We start from the raw sequence: 15373 nt of genomic DNA, 5'->3' as shown, positions 1-15373 counted from the left end.
TGTAGGTGGTAGTTTACACTTAAAAATTTGAAGGGCAGTGGAACCCCAGCCATTACTTGAAATTCCACCAGAAGGGATACATCTTATTTGTAAAACATTACCCCTCTTGATGTTTCCTTTTATATGACAGTTTGGAGAGGAAACCTTAATAAACCAAAGAAACAGTCATTGAATGTATACTATGTGCCAGCACATGCTCCGAGTTGTGGCGTTTCTAGAATTCAACAACACGGTCTCTGCTCCCAAGGAGCTCACAATCTGACGAGATTACTTGGGACACCAAAACAAGCCAGCGTAATACATGATTTAAGGGCTACAGAATATGATTCTTTTTTTGTTCTTATCGCACTGCTGTGAATAAATTTGTCATAGTTCTTCCATTGGCTGGAAAACAGGGCAGCACAACAAAACAGAAATGGGAAATAGGAAAATATGAAGAAACATAAAGGGAGGAAAGCCAATGTCCCCCACTTAGAATTACGGTTTAGTACGACACAATTTCGCATAGAGGGGATCCTGCCAGCTTGCCTTCCCCGACAACTATAGTATTCATTAAAATCTTTAACACTGAAGATGGTTCGCTAAATTCAGCAGGGTTGAGGGGCCTAGGAAGGAACAGAGCCTCTCGGGAGTTAACACCACAGTCATTTTCATGATTACAAACCTGTCTCCTCGGCGGGACGCAGACACCTGACGCAGATCGCCCGCCCGTCTGCTACTCACCCCCAGGAGGGAGGGGGCACCGTAGCTAGGAAACGGGACCCTCTGACAGAGCTTCGTGATGACGTGCGCGGGACGTCGCAAACCCCCGGACCTTAGAGGAGCTCGGCCCCCAGAAAACAAACAAGGATTTGGAAAAGCCAGAAACCCGCGAAATCACCCGTGGAGCCCTGCGCATCAGCCCTGCCCACTTCCCCTTCGCGGAAGGAACTGGCACCCCGCCCACTGCAGCTCTGCCCCGGCGGCCCACAAGTGGAGCGACGCGCAGAGGCGAGCCATCCCGCCTACCCCGAGAGCGCCGGCGGTAATTTTTTATCCCCGCCCTTCTAATAAACCATTAGCAGCCGGAGCGGGAGCGAGTCCCCGCCCCGCGCCCTCACCTTTCAAATCTCCTCTGCCTCCGCCTCCACCTTTGCCTCCGCCCAGGTACGCAGTCCAGACTGGCGACGCTCCTCCTCCTTCCGGGGACGGGGGGAAGTCCCGCCTTTGGGAGGGGCGAGGGGCGGGGTCGGCGGTGGGAGGGGGCGTTTCCGGGAGCGTATGGTGGGGGTGGGGAGGAGCGGTCGACGCGCGTTAGGCAGGGAGCGTTACGGGGTCCTGGTTCCAACTGAGGTGGGGAGAGGGGGCTCGGCGGGCAGTGAAGAACGGGGAGGACTGTGTAGGCTAAGTACGCCAACGCGGGGAAGTGGGGCTTGCGGTGGAAGGGGCTGACTGCTGGGAAAGGAATCCAGCGTAACCGTCCCTCTGGGGAAGGGGGCCAGTCCCCGACTCCCTGGCTCTTCCGCTCTCTGCTGTAACTTTGGGGTGTGGCGGGGGTTAGTGACGGCCGTTGACCCGGGATCTGGGCGTGAAGGAGGCTTGTGGTCACGGTGGGGTTATAGTCTTTCTCGCGGCCACTGGGGGAATAAAACAAATGTTTGTAATCCGGATTATCCGCGGTGACTTGGGGCCTCCTCTACTGCCCATTTAAAGTTAAAGGCCTGTTCTCTCAGACTTCCGCCCCTCTGATCGTCCTTTGCCGTCTCTTTGCCAGCCAAGCCCAGCCAGGGGAGGGGTCAGGGCCACCAGGTGCCTGGTAAGGTTGAAAGACTGAGTGTGTAAGGCTGTGTTAAAGTGAGTCTGTGAGAGAAGGCAGGATTTAGAGGATTGCTTCCGTGTGAGTCTGGGGTGAGTCCCTGAGTCCCAGAGCCTCACCATGTCAGGGAAACGGAAGCGTGTGGTGTTAACTATTAAAGATAAGCTTGATATAATAAAGAAACTTGAAGACGGAGGTTCTTCCAAACAACTGGCAGTGATTTATGGAATTGGCGAGACAACAGTTCGGGATATAAGAAAAAATAAGGAAAAGATTATAACTTACGCAAGCAGTTCTGATTCCACAAGTCTTCTGGCCAAGAGGAAATCTATGAAGCCATCCATGTATGAGGAACTGGACAGAGCAATGCTGGAATGGTTCAACCAGCAAAGAGCAAAAGGGAATCCCGTGTCTGGACCAATTTGTGCAAAAAGGGCAGAGTTCTTCTTTTATGCTTTGGGAATGGATGGTGATTTTAACCCCTCTGCCGGTTGGTTAACACGTTTTAAGCAGCGGCACAGCATTAGAGAGATTAATATTAGAAACGAAAGATTGAGTGGAGATGAGACAGCTGTGGAAGATTTTTGCAACAACTTTCGAGACTTTATTGAACGAGAGAATTTGCAACCGGAACAGATCTACAATGCAGATGAAACTGGACTGTTTTGGAAATGCTTGCCTTCCAGGACTTCAGTAATCAAAGGTAAATGCACAGCCCCTGGGCACAAGTCAATTGAAGAAAGAGTCACTATCATGTGTTGTGCCAATGCAACAGGTTTACACAAACTTAAGCTTTGTGTTGTGGGGAAAGCAAAGAAACCTCGCTCCTTCAAGTCAACTGACACCTCAAACCTGCCAGTCTCTTATTTCAGCCAAAAAGGTGCATGGATGGATCTTTCCATTTTCCGACAATGGTTTGATAAGATCTTTGTGCCACAAGTTCGCGAGCACTTAAGATCCAAAGGCTTGCAAGAAAAGGCTGTGCTCTTGTTGGATAATTCACCAACACATCCAAATGAAAACGTCCTGAGGTCAGATGATGGCCAAATATTTGCTAAATATTTACCACCTAATGTGGCTTCGTTGATTCAGCCCTCAAATCAGGGAGTCATAGCTACAATGAAGAGAAACTATCGTGCAGGTCTTCTCCAGAACAACTTGGAAGAAGGCAATGACCTGAGATCATTCTGGAAGAAACTAACTCTGCTAGATGCACTTTATGAAATAGCAATGGCATGGAATTTAGTAAAGCCAGTTACCATTAGCAGAGCATGGAAGAAGATTCTCCCTACCATAGAGGAAAAAGAAAGCCTGGACTTTGATGAAGAAGATATCTCAGTGGCTGCTGTGGCTACCATTTTACAACACACCAAAGGATTGGAAAATGTGACTCCTGAGAACATTGAAAAATGGCTTGAAGTGGACAGTACTGAACCAGGCTATGAAGTCTTAACTGACAGTGAAATCATCAGAAGAGCACAAGGCCAGACAGACGAATCCAGTGAAAATGAGGAGGAGGAAATAGAACTGATTCCAGAGAAACATATTAATCATGCAGCTGCTCTCCAATGGACTGAAAATTTATTGGATTATCTAGAACAACAAGGTGATATGATTCTGCCTGATAGACTGGTGATACGTAAACTTCGAGCCACCATCAGAAATAAGCAGAAGATGACAAACTCAAGTTAGTAATGGCATATCAGCATTACCATTGTTTTGGTAATTGTGTAACTCTTGACCTCTGCAATATGGCTTAATTTTCTTTGTGTTCTGAATTCTCAGACACAGCCCTGTGAAATACAGATACGAAAAATGTATCTGAAGTGGTTTGAGGATTATGTGTTTTGCAGCATCTGTCTCTTGTCCCTTTATCTGTGTTGATAATCAGAAGTTGATTCTGTATAGGTATAAATTACACATAACGTATGTATTCACTTTTGTAGATCTACAAATATCCCTTCCATGACAGTGGCATTCCATAAATTTTCTAGCAGAAGTTACAGGTAACAGTGAACAGATTGAGCACTTTCCTGAAATCTTTTGTTTGATTTGTGAGGGCTGCCGCAGTAATCTTTCTTTGTGCTAACCATCTTAAGTGGTTGTTTGTTTTGTATATTTGTATACACTGATGGAATGAGAAATATCTATATTGTTAGATTTCAGGGTGATCTATAATAATTCAAAATGAAGTTCAAAATGAAGGGGAAACTGATCTATGAATTAATAAAATAACTTAGAAATCATGCTTTTCTTACATTTGTTTGGGGGGGACTTTTTTCTGGAAGTAAAGTAAATATAGGAAGTGATTGCTAAATTAGAAAACTATTGGAAAGCTTATATATAAGATATTCTGACCTATTTGTAGAAACTGGGAGTTGAAAATTTGGGGAACGTTAGGTTATTTGTACGAAGGGAATAAATAGGCTCGTTTTAATTGGGTCTTTTTTAAAATTATATTATTAATTGGATAACAGTATAGGTTTATTATTTATTCATCTAATTATAGTACAGGTTTTATAATGTTACATGTGGTGATGTGAGCTCCCACCCTATATGTGAGGGAATATCTTGGGTATTTGAAAGTTTTCTTTTTTTTTTTTTTTTTTACTATGCACTTGAAAATGTCTAAAATTTGAAAAAGTTCGTCATACCTTCTCCTTTTATTTGATATGAAAAGAAGAAATGAATAAAGTTTTTATTTTTAATAAGCTGTAAATTATCTGTTTTATGAAGAAAGCAAAAATAATTATGGAAAGTGCTAGATTCTAAGGAATTTCATCATTTATTATTTTGACATTTGTAAAAAGGTATTACTGAATTCGTTTGTCAGAATTTTGATAAACTTGCTTAACAATGTAGGTTTATTCAAGACATGGAAAAGATTTTACCTATATGAATATTAATTTCGTTTGTAACTTAAAAGCAAAGTGTCTGCATATTATTTCATATTTTGGCCCTAAATTAAAAAAAAAAAAGAATTCTCTATCAGTCATTTTTGAAAGGTTTAACTTTTTCATTGAAATACTTTGCATTTTATAATGACTTTCTTAGAACTCTAAAGCTTCAAAAATACTTGTAGCTTTCCATAATTTCTGTTCTCTTCATGATATATGTCTAGGTTTTTTAGACTTATCTGTGACCAGAACTGCTTAAAAATTGTATTTGTTGCATGAATTGCCTCAGACGTTAACATACATATTGAATCAGATAATTACACATTTTGCTATAAATTAAATTGTATATAAAAATTTTTTCATTTTTCTAAAATGAAAATATGTACTAAAAAGCTTCTTGGAATTTCTGTCTGGATTTGCTCACTGTTTTAAAATTAACCTTGTCAGTGAAATTCAGCTGTATCATTGCCACCTAGTGGTAAAATTAACGTTACTGTTAAGCTGTGTGGTTTTAAACTTTAATATCTAGTAAAAGGTTCACTGTTTTGTGGCCTTGAGTGTGAATCTTGTGACTCTTTCTCTATCCTGTGAGAGACTGGCTCTTCTTTCTTTGCTTTGTAGCTATTTGCTCTTTTCTGAAAGCTGCCAACAATGGTAGACTAAAAGTTCTGTTTTGGACTCTTCTATCCTTAAACATAATTATAAAAGCTGCCAATTACTGAATACCGTGTTGTGTTCTAAGCAGTGTATTTATATCAGTAACCCTAAAATTATGAATTAGGTGGAAATACTGATGCTCAGCTCATACTCTTAATTGCTGAAGATCACTTGACTGCAGGTAAGAATTTAAACCCAGGTATTTGATGCCAAAGCCTACATTTATTTTCTCCAACCTAGGCTAACCTCTTAACCTTTCCAATCTTCAACATTTATTCCTTGCCACCTTCCTCCACCACCTGCCACTGGTGTCTGAATTTACTTATCTATTTTTCAGTGCACTTGTGGCAGCAGTTTTCCTTTCCTTTTACTCTTTTATGAGGTTAGCCTTCCTCTTGCACTACTCTCCATTTCCCTGTTTATCCACAGCCTAATAGCATTTGAAATTGGGATCATCTGTTTTCTGATTTCTGGTTAGCCATGCTCAGTGAGGATCCTTTCTCACTTCAGCAATTTAAAACCCACCATTGGGAAAACAATTCATGCAAACCTTTCTCTTTAGTTCATGAGGTAATCTCAAAGAGAATTGAAGAGTTGGCACAGTATAGTCCCAACATGAAAGTCTTGCCTTCCCACAGTTGTTGGAAACCACTACCACCAAAGGCACATTAGCATGTATACACTCAGATCCATACAGATCAAAGGGGAAAAAAAAATAAACCCCCAAATGAGATGATATGGTGAAGAGAATGACTGTTAGGTTCAAATAAAAGAGGGGGTGGTTAGATGAGAAGAAGAAAATTAAAAGGAAATGTGGCCTACGGGAGGTTTGTTTTGTAATGATGTGAATTTTAACATCCTAGTCCCAGGTTACTGGTATGTGTTGCTCATTCGTAGATGGTCCCTGTAATCTCTGCTTTTCTCCTTTTCACCTTTGGAATGTTAAGCCGTCAGCACCAAGTTGAATGCATTTGATCAGTAGTTGGGACCATTTGGTGGATGACACCAGAAGCTGTTTGGGTACCATATCTGCCCCAAAGTCATAAAGTCTTAGTTTCTAATGCCTCTTCCCTCAGTGCCCCACTGAAGGCTGTTTGGCTTTCCATTGCTCTATTAAGAAATTAGCCATAGAGTCATGTTCTCTCTAGCCTTACCAGGTTTTCCCATTGATAAGCCTTGATCAACTAAATAATGTTTCTCTAAACCGACACTCCTAGTAGCCAAGAATGCTGTGAGGGTAGGATTACCTGCAGAGATTGATGCAGGAATTTAGAAACTTCCCTTCTATGAGAGATTTGGGCTTTTGGGGGGTGGATGGGTGAAAGGAGTGGAATTCCTTGCCAGGTTTAAATTCAGTGAATCAAAAGTTCATTGACTACTGGGGGTGATGCATTTAGGAAAATATAAAGACGGGGAAGAGTGGTTCATGTACTAAAGATCTTGAAATCAAGGTGGAAAAATGATGTATTTGAGAAAAAACAAAGCCATCTGGTTTAATTGTAAACTCATATAAAACAGCCAACATAATGTGATATGGATTATGTGAGGAAACCATAATGATTTAGTTTGCTTATTAATTCCTTCAGTGACTTCTACTCTGTATATCCTCTACATTTTCAGCTTTTCTTTTTTTGGTTTTTACTACTCCTGAGTGACTTCATCCATTTCCATTACCTGCATGCTTATGAGCTCAAATCTGTCTCCAGTCACCCTGTCTTCAGAAGTCCAGATTTGTATCTGGGAAATTTAAATTGTTGTTTTGCTTTCCATCTATAGTAAACTGTCCATTAGCATCCTAATGTCAGAGCCAACTAGATGCTCTAAGGAGTTTTAAACAGTGCCAAATTAAGCTAATCTATATTGGTCTGTAATATCAAAGTAGATAATTATCTTTTCATATATATATATATATATATATATATATATATATATCTCCTTTCTTAGTTAGCCTTTCCTGATGCCCTTGCCTCTGACCATTTCTCCTTATGGATAGCCGTAGTGGTTTCTGTTTTTCGTACCCTTGTTGCTACTCAAGTACTAAAATTGAGTTTATTTTCCAACCGTTAACCTCCTTAAAAGACTATCATTCAAACTCTTTAGACCGAATACATTCCTTAGAAATGTACTCTTAACTGTTTTCCCTATTTAAAGCAGCTGGCAAGTTTACACAGTAACTAGTCGCATGCAATTAGAAGTTGGGGGTGAAAGAATGCCCAGAGGGTAGCAGTCGCTGGGAACACTTAATAACGTGAAAACTAGTGTCTGTAAGACCTCAGATTCTGTAAGACTTGTATTGTGAAGTGATTTTTTTGATGTGTATCTCAATACTGGACTATGAGATCAAGGACCGTAGAATCAATGCTTTGAAGAATAGTATATATTCAGTCAACAAATGTGTACTCAACAAACACAAATTGTATTGTTTCTGTGTGTAAGACATTCTAGGCAATATATGGGATACATGGATTAGACTACATTAGACTTATAATAGAGAGGAGGAGACAAATGTAAAAAAAAAGGGAGAATGAATTGTGTCACATTCTGATGGAGTGCGTATACAAGACTAATTCTGATATGAGTGACATGAGGTAGTATAATCTGATAGGAGGAGTAAGTCATAACAATTGAGTTGGTCTTGAAAGATAACTAAAATTTTCATGATGTTTTACTGTCTTCAGTCATTGCCAAATATCCTCCAGGACGCAAAATCATCCCCAGTTGAGAACCATGGCTGTAGAGTTACAAGCTTACAGGTTTTTAGTCTGCTTTCCAAGTTATTGAAGGTAATACTTGAAAAATGTTTTTACCGCTAGTCCATCTTACCAGCCTCTGCTAGTTGTTTCCCTGATGCCTGCTTCCTGATCACTAATTAATTCCACACATTTGAGATTTTTGTCACAGCAGCACCCAATTTCAAGATACCAATTTCTCTGTTGATCTGGGTAACTCTAGCTGATGAAAACAACCTCAGAATTTTAGAGACTTATAATACATGTGTTTCTCTGAGTAATCTTGTGATGATATAAAACTTGGTCGAAGTGTGATTTTCTTCAAGTTGTGATTCATGGGCCCAGGCTCCTTCCACCTTGTGATTTTGTGCTTGCTAGACCCCCTAGAGTCTTCTACATCCAGTTAGTAGATAGGAAAAGAGAGAATGAAGAATATACACTGCTTCTTAACTTCCTTCTATCAGAAATGATACGCATTATTTCTGTTCATATTCTAATGATGAGCACTCATCACCTGGCCCTACCTTGATACGGGGGCGCTCAGGAATAACTCCCTAACTAGGCAGCTGCTTCCTAATTATGACTTTTTACAATGGAAGGGGAAGGTGCACATTTTTAGTGAATAATTAGCCCTTTCTGAAACAAAAGTATACAATTGCAGTTATTCTTATAGAATCATCCATGGAGCTTTAAAAAATATCAATGCATGAGTCCTACTCTGAAAGGATCAGATTGCAATTTGTTTAGAGTAGTTACAGTGTATTTTTTTTTATGTTGCAGAGAATCACTAGTATGCAACCAAAGTTGAGAGCCACAAGATTACAAATTTGCAAGGTGAGTGGAGTAGATGTAGAGACAAGAGAATAACAGGCTCCTTTCATGGACCATAAGGTCAAGACTATGTATAGAGGTAGAGTAATGAGGAAGCTAAATAAATAAGCAAATAAGCATGTATATATGTCTCTGTGTGTTTTTAGGGGGTAGCTGATATCAGAAGAGAGAACATAAATCTTGAAAGCAGGAAACTTGTGTCTGAGTCCCAGTTCTACCACTTTTCAGTTCCAGAATTTCTAATTGGTTCTCTTTCATAAGTACCTATTCTTTCATGTATAAAATAATCTTCCCTTATTTGAGTGTATGAATTTTACTTATCTGAAACATATAGTTTGAATTCTCTGTGATCCCTCACCTTTTCCTACCCTTTACTGAGTTCATAGTCCTTCATGGAGTTGGTACACTTCCAACATTTTGGTCATTCTTAACTGTGCATTCTTCACTGTAGCTGAGATTGCCTGAAAGAGTATGACCTCTGCTTTATACAGCATATATTATGGGAAGTATAGAAACATCTGCTAAGGTTTGGTTGGAGCCATTGATAGAACAAGGAATGGACATTATATCCTGCCAGATGTGGAACTTGAGAGCTCATTTTCTGAACTCGGATGCTCCCCACTCCTCCCGAGTTTACCAGGTACCAAGGGCATTATTCTGGTAATTACCCGAAGCTCTGCTTCTTCCTGAACACAGGCATTATTTTCTTTTGTGCCTAGCCTGGAAGGTGGCGGTATATGCCTGGATCCTTGCGCTAGGCCTCTTGTTGGTTATATCCGGACTCCTGCTCCCAGCTCTTGCCACCTCATTATGTGGAACACAATTTTCTCACACGTAGTTTATGGTCCTCCAGAAGTTTACCTTCCTGTTTTGAAGATGGCTATACTTGGTTCTTTTAAAAGTATATACATACATATTTTTTTCTATTGTTTATATAGTTGATGTAAGATGAGAATGAAGCATCTGCTCTCTCCATTTATTTTGATATCAGAAGTCCTAGCCGTGTGATATTGGGTGAGTTTCTAAATCTGAGTCTTCTTATCTCTAAAATGGGGATAATACAGGTTGTTAAGAAGATTAAATAAAATAATGTACAACACTTTGTGAACTAATATGTTAGTTTTTATATTATTAATAGGAAGGATTAAAGGGCTAGAGGGCATCAAAGATGAAGAGAAGAGTGGGAGAGTAAGATAATTGAAAGAATAGAGGTTTGTGGTCAAAGGGAGGAATTATAGAGGTCAAGATCGGCAACTCTAGGTATTTACAATGTGTTGAGCCAATATATACAGTCAGGCTCTGGCACGCCCTTTTCAATACTCTAAGCTTCTTTCTCTTACATGATGTGGGGATTAACCCTTTTATTCACACTCTAAGTCAGAAGGTGCTTCTTTTCATATTATAATTATACAACGTTTGTATAGTCTCAGTTTGAAGACCTCTCTAAAAGGGGAGAGTGGCATTTCAATATATCCTAAAGGTGTCAAGTCAACAAAAAGATCAATTTTGGTTGCAAATACCTTACAGGTATACAAATCTAATATTTTATGCAAAAGTTAATAAAGTTTAAAGGAACAGATAGAAATCTGAAAAGGAGAGATGGATAAGTAAAGGAATATCAAATAGATTCGTGACAAGCCACTCTGAAATTAAGAGAATAAATGGGAGGCTCCCGCGGCCGAAGTGGCGGCCCGGCGCAGCGCGGTCGGCTTGAGCGCTCACCGCAGCGAGGAGGTTTCCTCGGCGTCTCGCCTTCCGCCGCGGTCGCCGGGCTGCGCTGCTCCAGCCGGGACGCGCGCCTCTGCGCTCCTCGCAGCTGCCACCCCCGCCGCCGCTCCCCTCGCCGTCCGCACACACACGGTGACGAAGAAAGAGAAGTCCTTCAACCAGAGCCTGGCCGAGTGGAAGCTCTTCAACTACAACACGACCACCGGAGAGTTCTTGGGGCCCACCGCCAAGAGCTGGGGTTTGAGCTTGCTCTTCTGCCTAGTTCTTCTGTGGGTTCCTGGCTGCACTCTTTTCATTCACAAAGTGGGCTATGCTTCAGGCTCTGAACAATAAGGTTCCAAGATACCGTGACCAGATTCCTAGCCCAGGACTTATGGTTTTTCCAAAACCAGTGATGGCGTTGGATTTTTCATTCAGTGTGTCTAATCCAGAGTCCTATAGAGGGTACATTAATGACCGTAAGAAATTTCTAAAGTCATATGTCGTAGAAGAACAGAAGAATCTCACAGATTGTCCCGATGGAGCATTTTTTGAGCAGAAGCGTCTAGATTATACTTCATGTCGGTTTCCTCTTGTCTTACTTGAAGCACGCAGTGGTGTGGATGATCCCGGGTTTGGCTACTCCACAGGAAGCCCTTGTATTCTTGTGAAAATGAACAGAAAAATTGGATTAAAGTCTCAAGGAGAACCAAGGATAGAATGTATTTCGAAGGGTGAAAACACAGCAGTGCTATCAACTTATCCTTCTAATGGAACGATAGATTTAAAATATTTTCCATATTATGGGAAAAAATTGCATGGGAGCTATCTACAGCCATTTGTTGCCGTCCAGCTCATCTTTGGTAATAGAAATAACGTAAACGAAGTAACAGTTGAGCACAAGATTGATGGATCACCCAACCTAAAACACCGGGATGATCGTGACAAGTTTTTAGGACGAGTTGCATTCAAAAGCACCATGCGTCCATAGTAGGAGTTAGGATATCTCCACAGAGTAAACGTTGTGTTGTCTGTCTTCACTTGGTATCAGCTGGACCTGCCATTCCAGAATAATGAGACCACCTTGGAGAAAGGTGGAGTGGTACATGAGACTGGGGTAGCATCATAATGTGCTTCCAGATCATAGTGTCAGTGTCCTTCAAAGTAACTGCCTGTTGCCTCTGCTGCCTTTTGAACCATGTACAGTCACAAGATAGGATTGTGAACACCTGATTCTGAACATGTAAGATGGGGGTTTGTCCAATTTTTAAGTGGTTTAATTGCCTAGTGTCTAAAGCTTAATGTGCTGTGCTATGTAAATATTTTATAGATTTAACACTGGTTAACTGTCACATTTTGATGCCAGCAAAGTTTTAGGGGATAAAATGGTACCTGACCAACGTCAAATGACTTTATAGCTGCAAGAAATGCAGTGTATGGAGAAGCTCTGTATGTGAGGAGGAAAAAGGAAAATAAAAGTGGATTTGAAAGGTTAAATAAAAAATAGAATAAATGGTATTAAGCAGCCAAGTATCTCTTCCATTCCCCCTTTTTATACATAATGCCTTTTGTCTATCAATCTAACGAAGTATATGCCTTCATAGCAACCCATTGTCTGTAGACTGAGCCTCAGTTCTCTGCCTTTTGCTGTTTGATCTCTACATCCTCATACAAGAATGACAAAGAAAGACCCTGAGTGGATTTGTCTGGTACTATCAATTGACACAGGTAGTAGGAAATTGTCAGTACATATGTGAGGGGAAAAAAGTATACAAATTTCATTCTTTATAAAAGACTTATTTGATAAGGCTTTTCTTGTATGAGGCATGTAAAGACAAATTTTTGATGCAGAAATATATGAGGGCTCCATGGCAACTGAAAACAAAAGGCTGTATTTGATCATACAATTAAACACAACTATTTTCTATTTTCATTTCAGTATTTAGGACTAGCTTATTTTTATTCTGTGTATTACAGATATTTTAACAAATGAAATAAAATTGAATGCAGTGTGGAAAAATCAATTCCATGAATTAATTGTTTTTTTTAATTAATTTATTTATTTATGGCTGTGTTAGGTCTTCATTCCTGTGCGAGGGCTTTCTCTAGTTGCGGCAAGCGGGGGCCACTCTTCATCGCGGTGCGTGGGCCTCTCACTATCGCGGCCTCTCTTGTTGCGGAGCACAGGCTCCAAACGCGCAGGCTCAGTAATTGCGGCTCACGGGTGCAGCTGCTCCGTGGCATGTGGGATACTCCCAGACCAGGGCTCGAACCCGTGTCCCCTGCATTGGCAGGCAGACTCTCAACCACTGCGCCACCAGGGAAGCCCCCATGAATTAATTTTTAAGCTATATTTGTACATTCATCAGTAGAATCTTCTTTTTTCTAACCTTAAAGCGAAAAACTGTTTCACATAATAAGCAATAAATGTCACTTAGATAAATATTTACCCTCTTTTAATTCTAGTACTTTGTAAGTTTCTTTAATGTGACTATGAAATTTTGTCATTTATTCATTTGTTCATTTATTCATTCATCTCAAATATTTACCTACAAATATTGACCTACTCCATAACCAAAAATTTAATCATTCTCCAATTTCTTCTTGCAGATTTGTGTGACGATGAACTTGAAATTAAATCCTTGTATATTTTGTATGTTAGAAAAAAAAGTTTTCTACTTTAGTCATCAGTGAGTTGATGAAGATACTCAGTAAGACTGATGATTTTTGATAAGTTTTAGCATACAAACTGGTTCTTAAAACTTTAGTTATTTTGAAGTTATCATTTAGAAGTGCTTATAATATGTAAATATTTATTCATTGGTTTCTATAAACACTAGATACAAATAGTCTGCTTTTTGACATATATTCCAGATGTTTATACACAATACCATTCTATATTACCTAGAGATGATTTGCTGGCTTAAAAAAAAGAAAAAATATACAAATAAAAATAAAAGCATCAAGTGAGAGAAAAATGTTCAATAATGGTTATATTCAAAAAGTATTAAAATGTCTAAGATAGGAGTTTTGTCTCTTTTTTTTGACATCTTTATTGGAGTATAATTGCTTTGCAATGGCGTGTTAGTTTCTGCTGTATAACAAAGTGAATCAGCTATATGTATACATATATCCCCAAATCCCTTCCCCCTTGCGTCTCCCTCCCACCCCTCTAGGTGGTCACAAAGCACCGAGCTGATCTCCCTGTGCTATACGGCTGCTTCCCACTAGCTATCTATTTTACATTTGGTAGTGTATATATGTCCATGCCACTCTCTCACTTCGTCCCAGCTTAGCCTTCCCCATCCCCGTGTCCTCAAGTCCATTCTCCACGTCTGCATCTTTATTCCTGTCCTGCCCCTAGGTTCCTCAGAACCTTTTTTTTTTTTTTTAAGATTCCATATATATGTGTTAGCATACAGTATCTGTTTTTCTCTTTCTGACTTACTTCACTCTGTATGACAGACTCTAGGTCCATCCACCTCACTACAAATAACTCAAATTCGTTTCTTTTTATGGCTGAGTAATATTCCATTGTATATATGTGCCACATCTTCTTTATCCATTCATCTCTCGATGGATACTTAGGTTGCTTCGATGTCCTGGCTATTGTAAATAGAGCTGCAATGAACATTGTGGTATGTGACTCTTTTGGAATTATGGTTTTATCAGGACATATGTCCAGTAATGGGATTGCTGGGTTGTATGATAGTTCTGTTTCTAGTTTTTTAAGGAACCTCCATACTGTTCTCCATAGTGGCTGTATCAATTTACATTCCCACCAACAGTGCAAGAGGGTTCCCTTTTCTCCACACCCTCTCCAGCATTTATTGTTTGTAGATTTTTGATGATGACCATTCTGACCGGTGTGAGGTGATACCTCATTGTAGTTTTGATTTGCATTTCTCTAATGATTAGTGATGTTGAACATCCTTTCACGTGTTTGTTGGCAATCTGTATATCATCTTTGGAGAAATGTCTGTTTAGATCCTCTGCCCATTTTTGGATTGGGTTGTTTGTTTTTTTGGTATTGAGCTGCATGAGCTGCTTGTATATTTTGGAGATTAATCCTTTGTCAGTTGCTTTGTTTGCAAATATTTTCTCACATTCTGAGGGTTGCATTTTCATCTTGTTTATGGTTTCCTTTGCTGGGTAAAAGCTTTTAAGTTTCATTAGGTCCCATTTGTTTATTTTTGTTTTCATTTCCATTTCTCTAGGAGGTGGGTCAAAAAGGATCTTACTGTGATTTATGTCATAGAATGTTCTGCCTATGTTTCCCTCTAAGAGTTTGATAGTGTCTGGCCTTACATTTAGGTCTTTGATCCATTTTGAGTTTATTTTTGTGTATGATGTTAGGGAGTATTCTAATTTCATTGTTTTACATGTAGCTGTCCAGTTTTCCAGCACCACTTACTGAAGAGGCTGTCTTTTCTCCACTGTATATTCTTGCCTCCTTTATCAAAGATAAGGTGACCATATGTGCGTGGGTTTATCTCTGGGCTTTCTCTCCTGTTCCATTGATCTGTATTACTGTTTTTGTGCCAGTACCATGCTGTCTTGATTACTGCAGCTTTGTGGTATAGTCTGAAGTCCAGGAGCCTGATTCCTCCAGCTCCATTTTTCTTTCTCAAGATTGCTTTGGCTATTCAGGGTCTTTTGTGTTTCCATACAAACTGTGAAATTTTTTCTTCTAGTTCTGTGAAAAATGCCATTGGTAGTTTGATAGGGATTACACTGAATCTGTAGATTGCTTTGTG

The 15373-nt window shown here is 39.9% G+C and overlaps 3 protein-coding genes across 9 annotated transcripts in view; 2 read left to right on the top strand and 1 right to left on the bottom strand.

The window, feature by feature from the left end:
* The window catches only part of CCDC82 (coiled-coil domain containing 82), a 29670-nt gene extending 28482 nt beyond the window's left edge, over nt 1–1188 (bottom strand). For 3 of the 7 annotated variants that reach the window (XM_036860786.1, XM_036860779.1, XM_036860781.1), the window contains exon 1: nt 665–1085. The gene's annotated coding sequence lies outside the window, so the exon portion shown is untranslated. The other 4 variants (XM_036860780.1, XM_036860785.1, XM_036860784.1 and 1 more) reach the window with 4 other exon arrangements.
* A 77-nt stretch (nt 1189–1265) lies between these two features.
* Nucleotides 1266–5286, top strand: JRKL (JRK like). The gene has a single exon (XM_036859143.1). It carries the CDS (start codon nt 1916–1918, stop codon nt 3485–3487), a length of 1572 nt encoding a protein of 523 aa, XP_036715038.1. The 5' UTR covers nt 1266–1915; the 3' UTR covers nt 3488–5286.
* Nucleotides 5287–9520: 4234 nt separating this feature from the next.
* On the top strand, nt 9521–12113 carry LOC118899485 (sodium/potassium-transporting ATPase subunit beta-3-like). The gene is made up of 3 exons (XM_036861273.1): nt 9521–9569; nt 10564–10875; nt 11006–12113. The coding sequence occupies exons 1-3, from the start codon at nt 9521–9523 to the stop codon at nt 11605–11607; spliced, it is 963 nt and encodes a 320-aa protein (XP_036717168.1). The 3' UTR covers nt 11608–12113.
* Nucleotides 12114–15373: the final 3260 nt, after the last annotated feature.

Source organism: Balaenoptera musculus, chromosome 8 (assembly GCF_009873245.2).
Source record: "Balaenoptera musculus isolate JJ_BM4_2016_0621 chromosome 8, mBalMus1.pri.v3, whole genome shotgun sequence".
Taxonomy (NCBI): domain Eukaryota; kingdom Metazoa; phylum Chordata; class Mammalia; order Artiodactyla; family Balaenopteridae; genus Balaenoptera; species Balaenoptera musculus.
The sequence above is the reverse complement of the archived record's forward strand: the minus strand, read 5'-3'. Positions and strand labels throughout refer to the sequence as shown.

Bases quoted from the DNA above. Each gene is read 5' to 3' on its own strand.
- JRKL (XM_036859143.1), top strand. From the start codon at position 1,916: ATGTCAGGGAAACGGAAGCGTGTGGTGTTAACTATTAAAGATAAGCTT.
- LOC118899485 (XM_036861273.1), top strand. From the start codon at position 9,521: ATGCTCCCCACTCCTCCCGAGTTTACCAGGTACCAAGGGCATTATTCT. The intron at 9,570-10,563 runs GTAATTACCCGA...TCTGAAATTAAG, and splicing joins GTACCAAGGGCATTATTCTG to AGAATAAATGGGAGGCTCCC. The intron at 10,876-11,005 runs GTTTGAGCTTGC...TTCCTAGCCCAG, and splicing joins GCCCACCGCCAAGAGCTGGG to GACTTATGGTTTTTCCAAAA.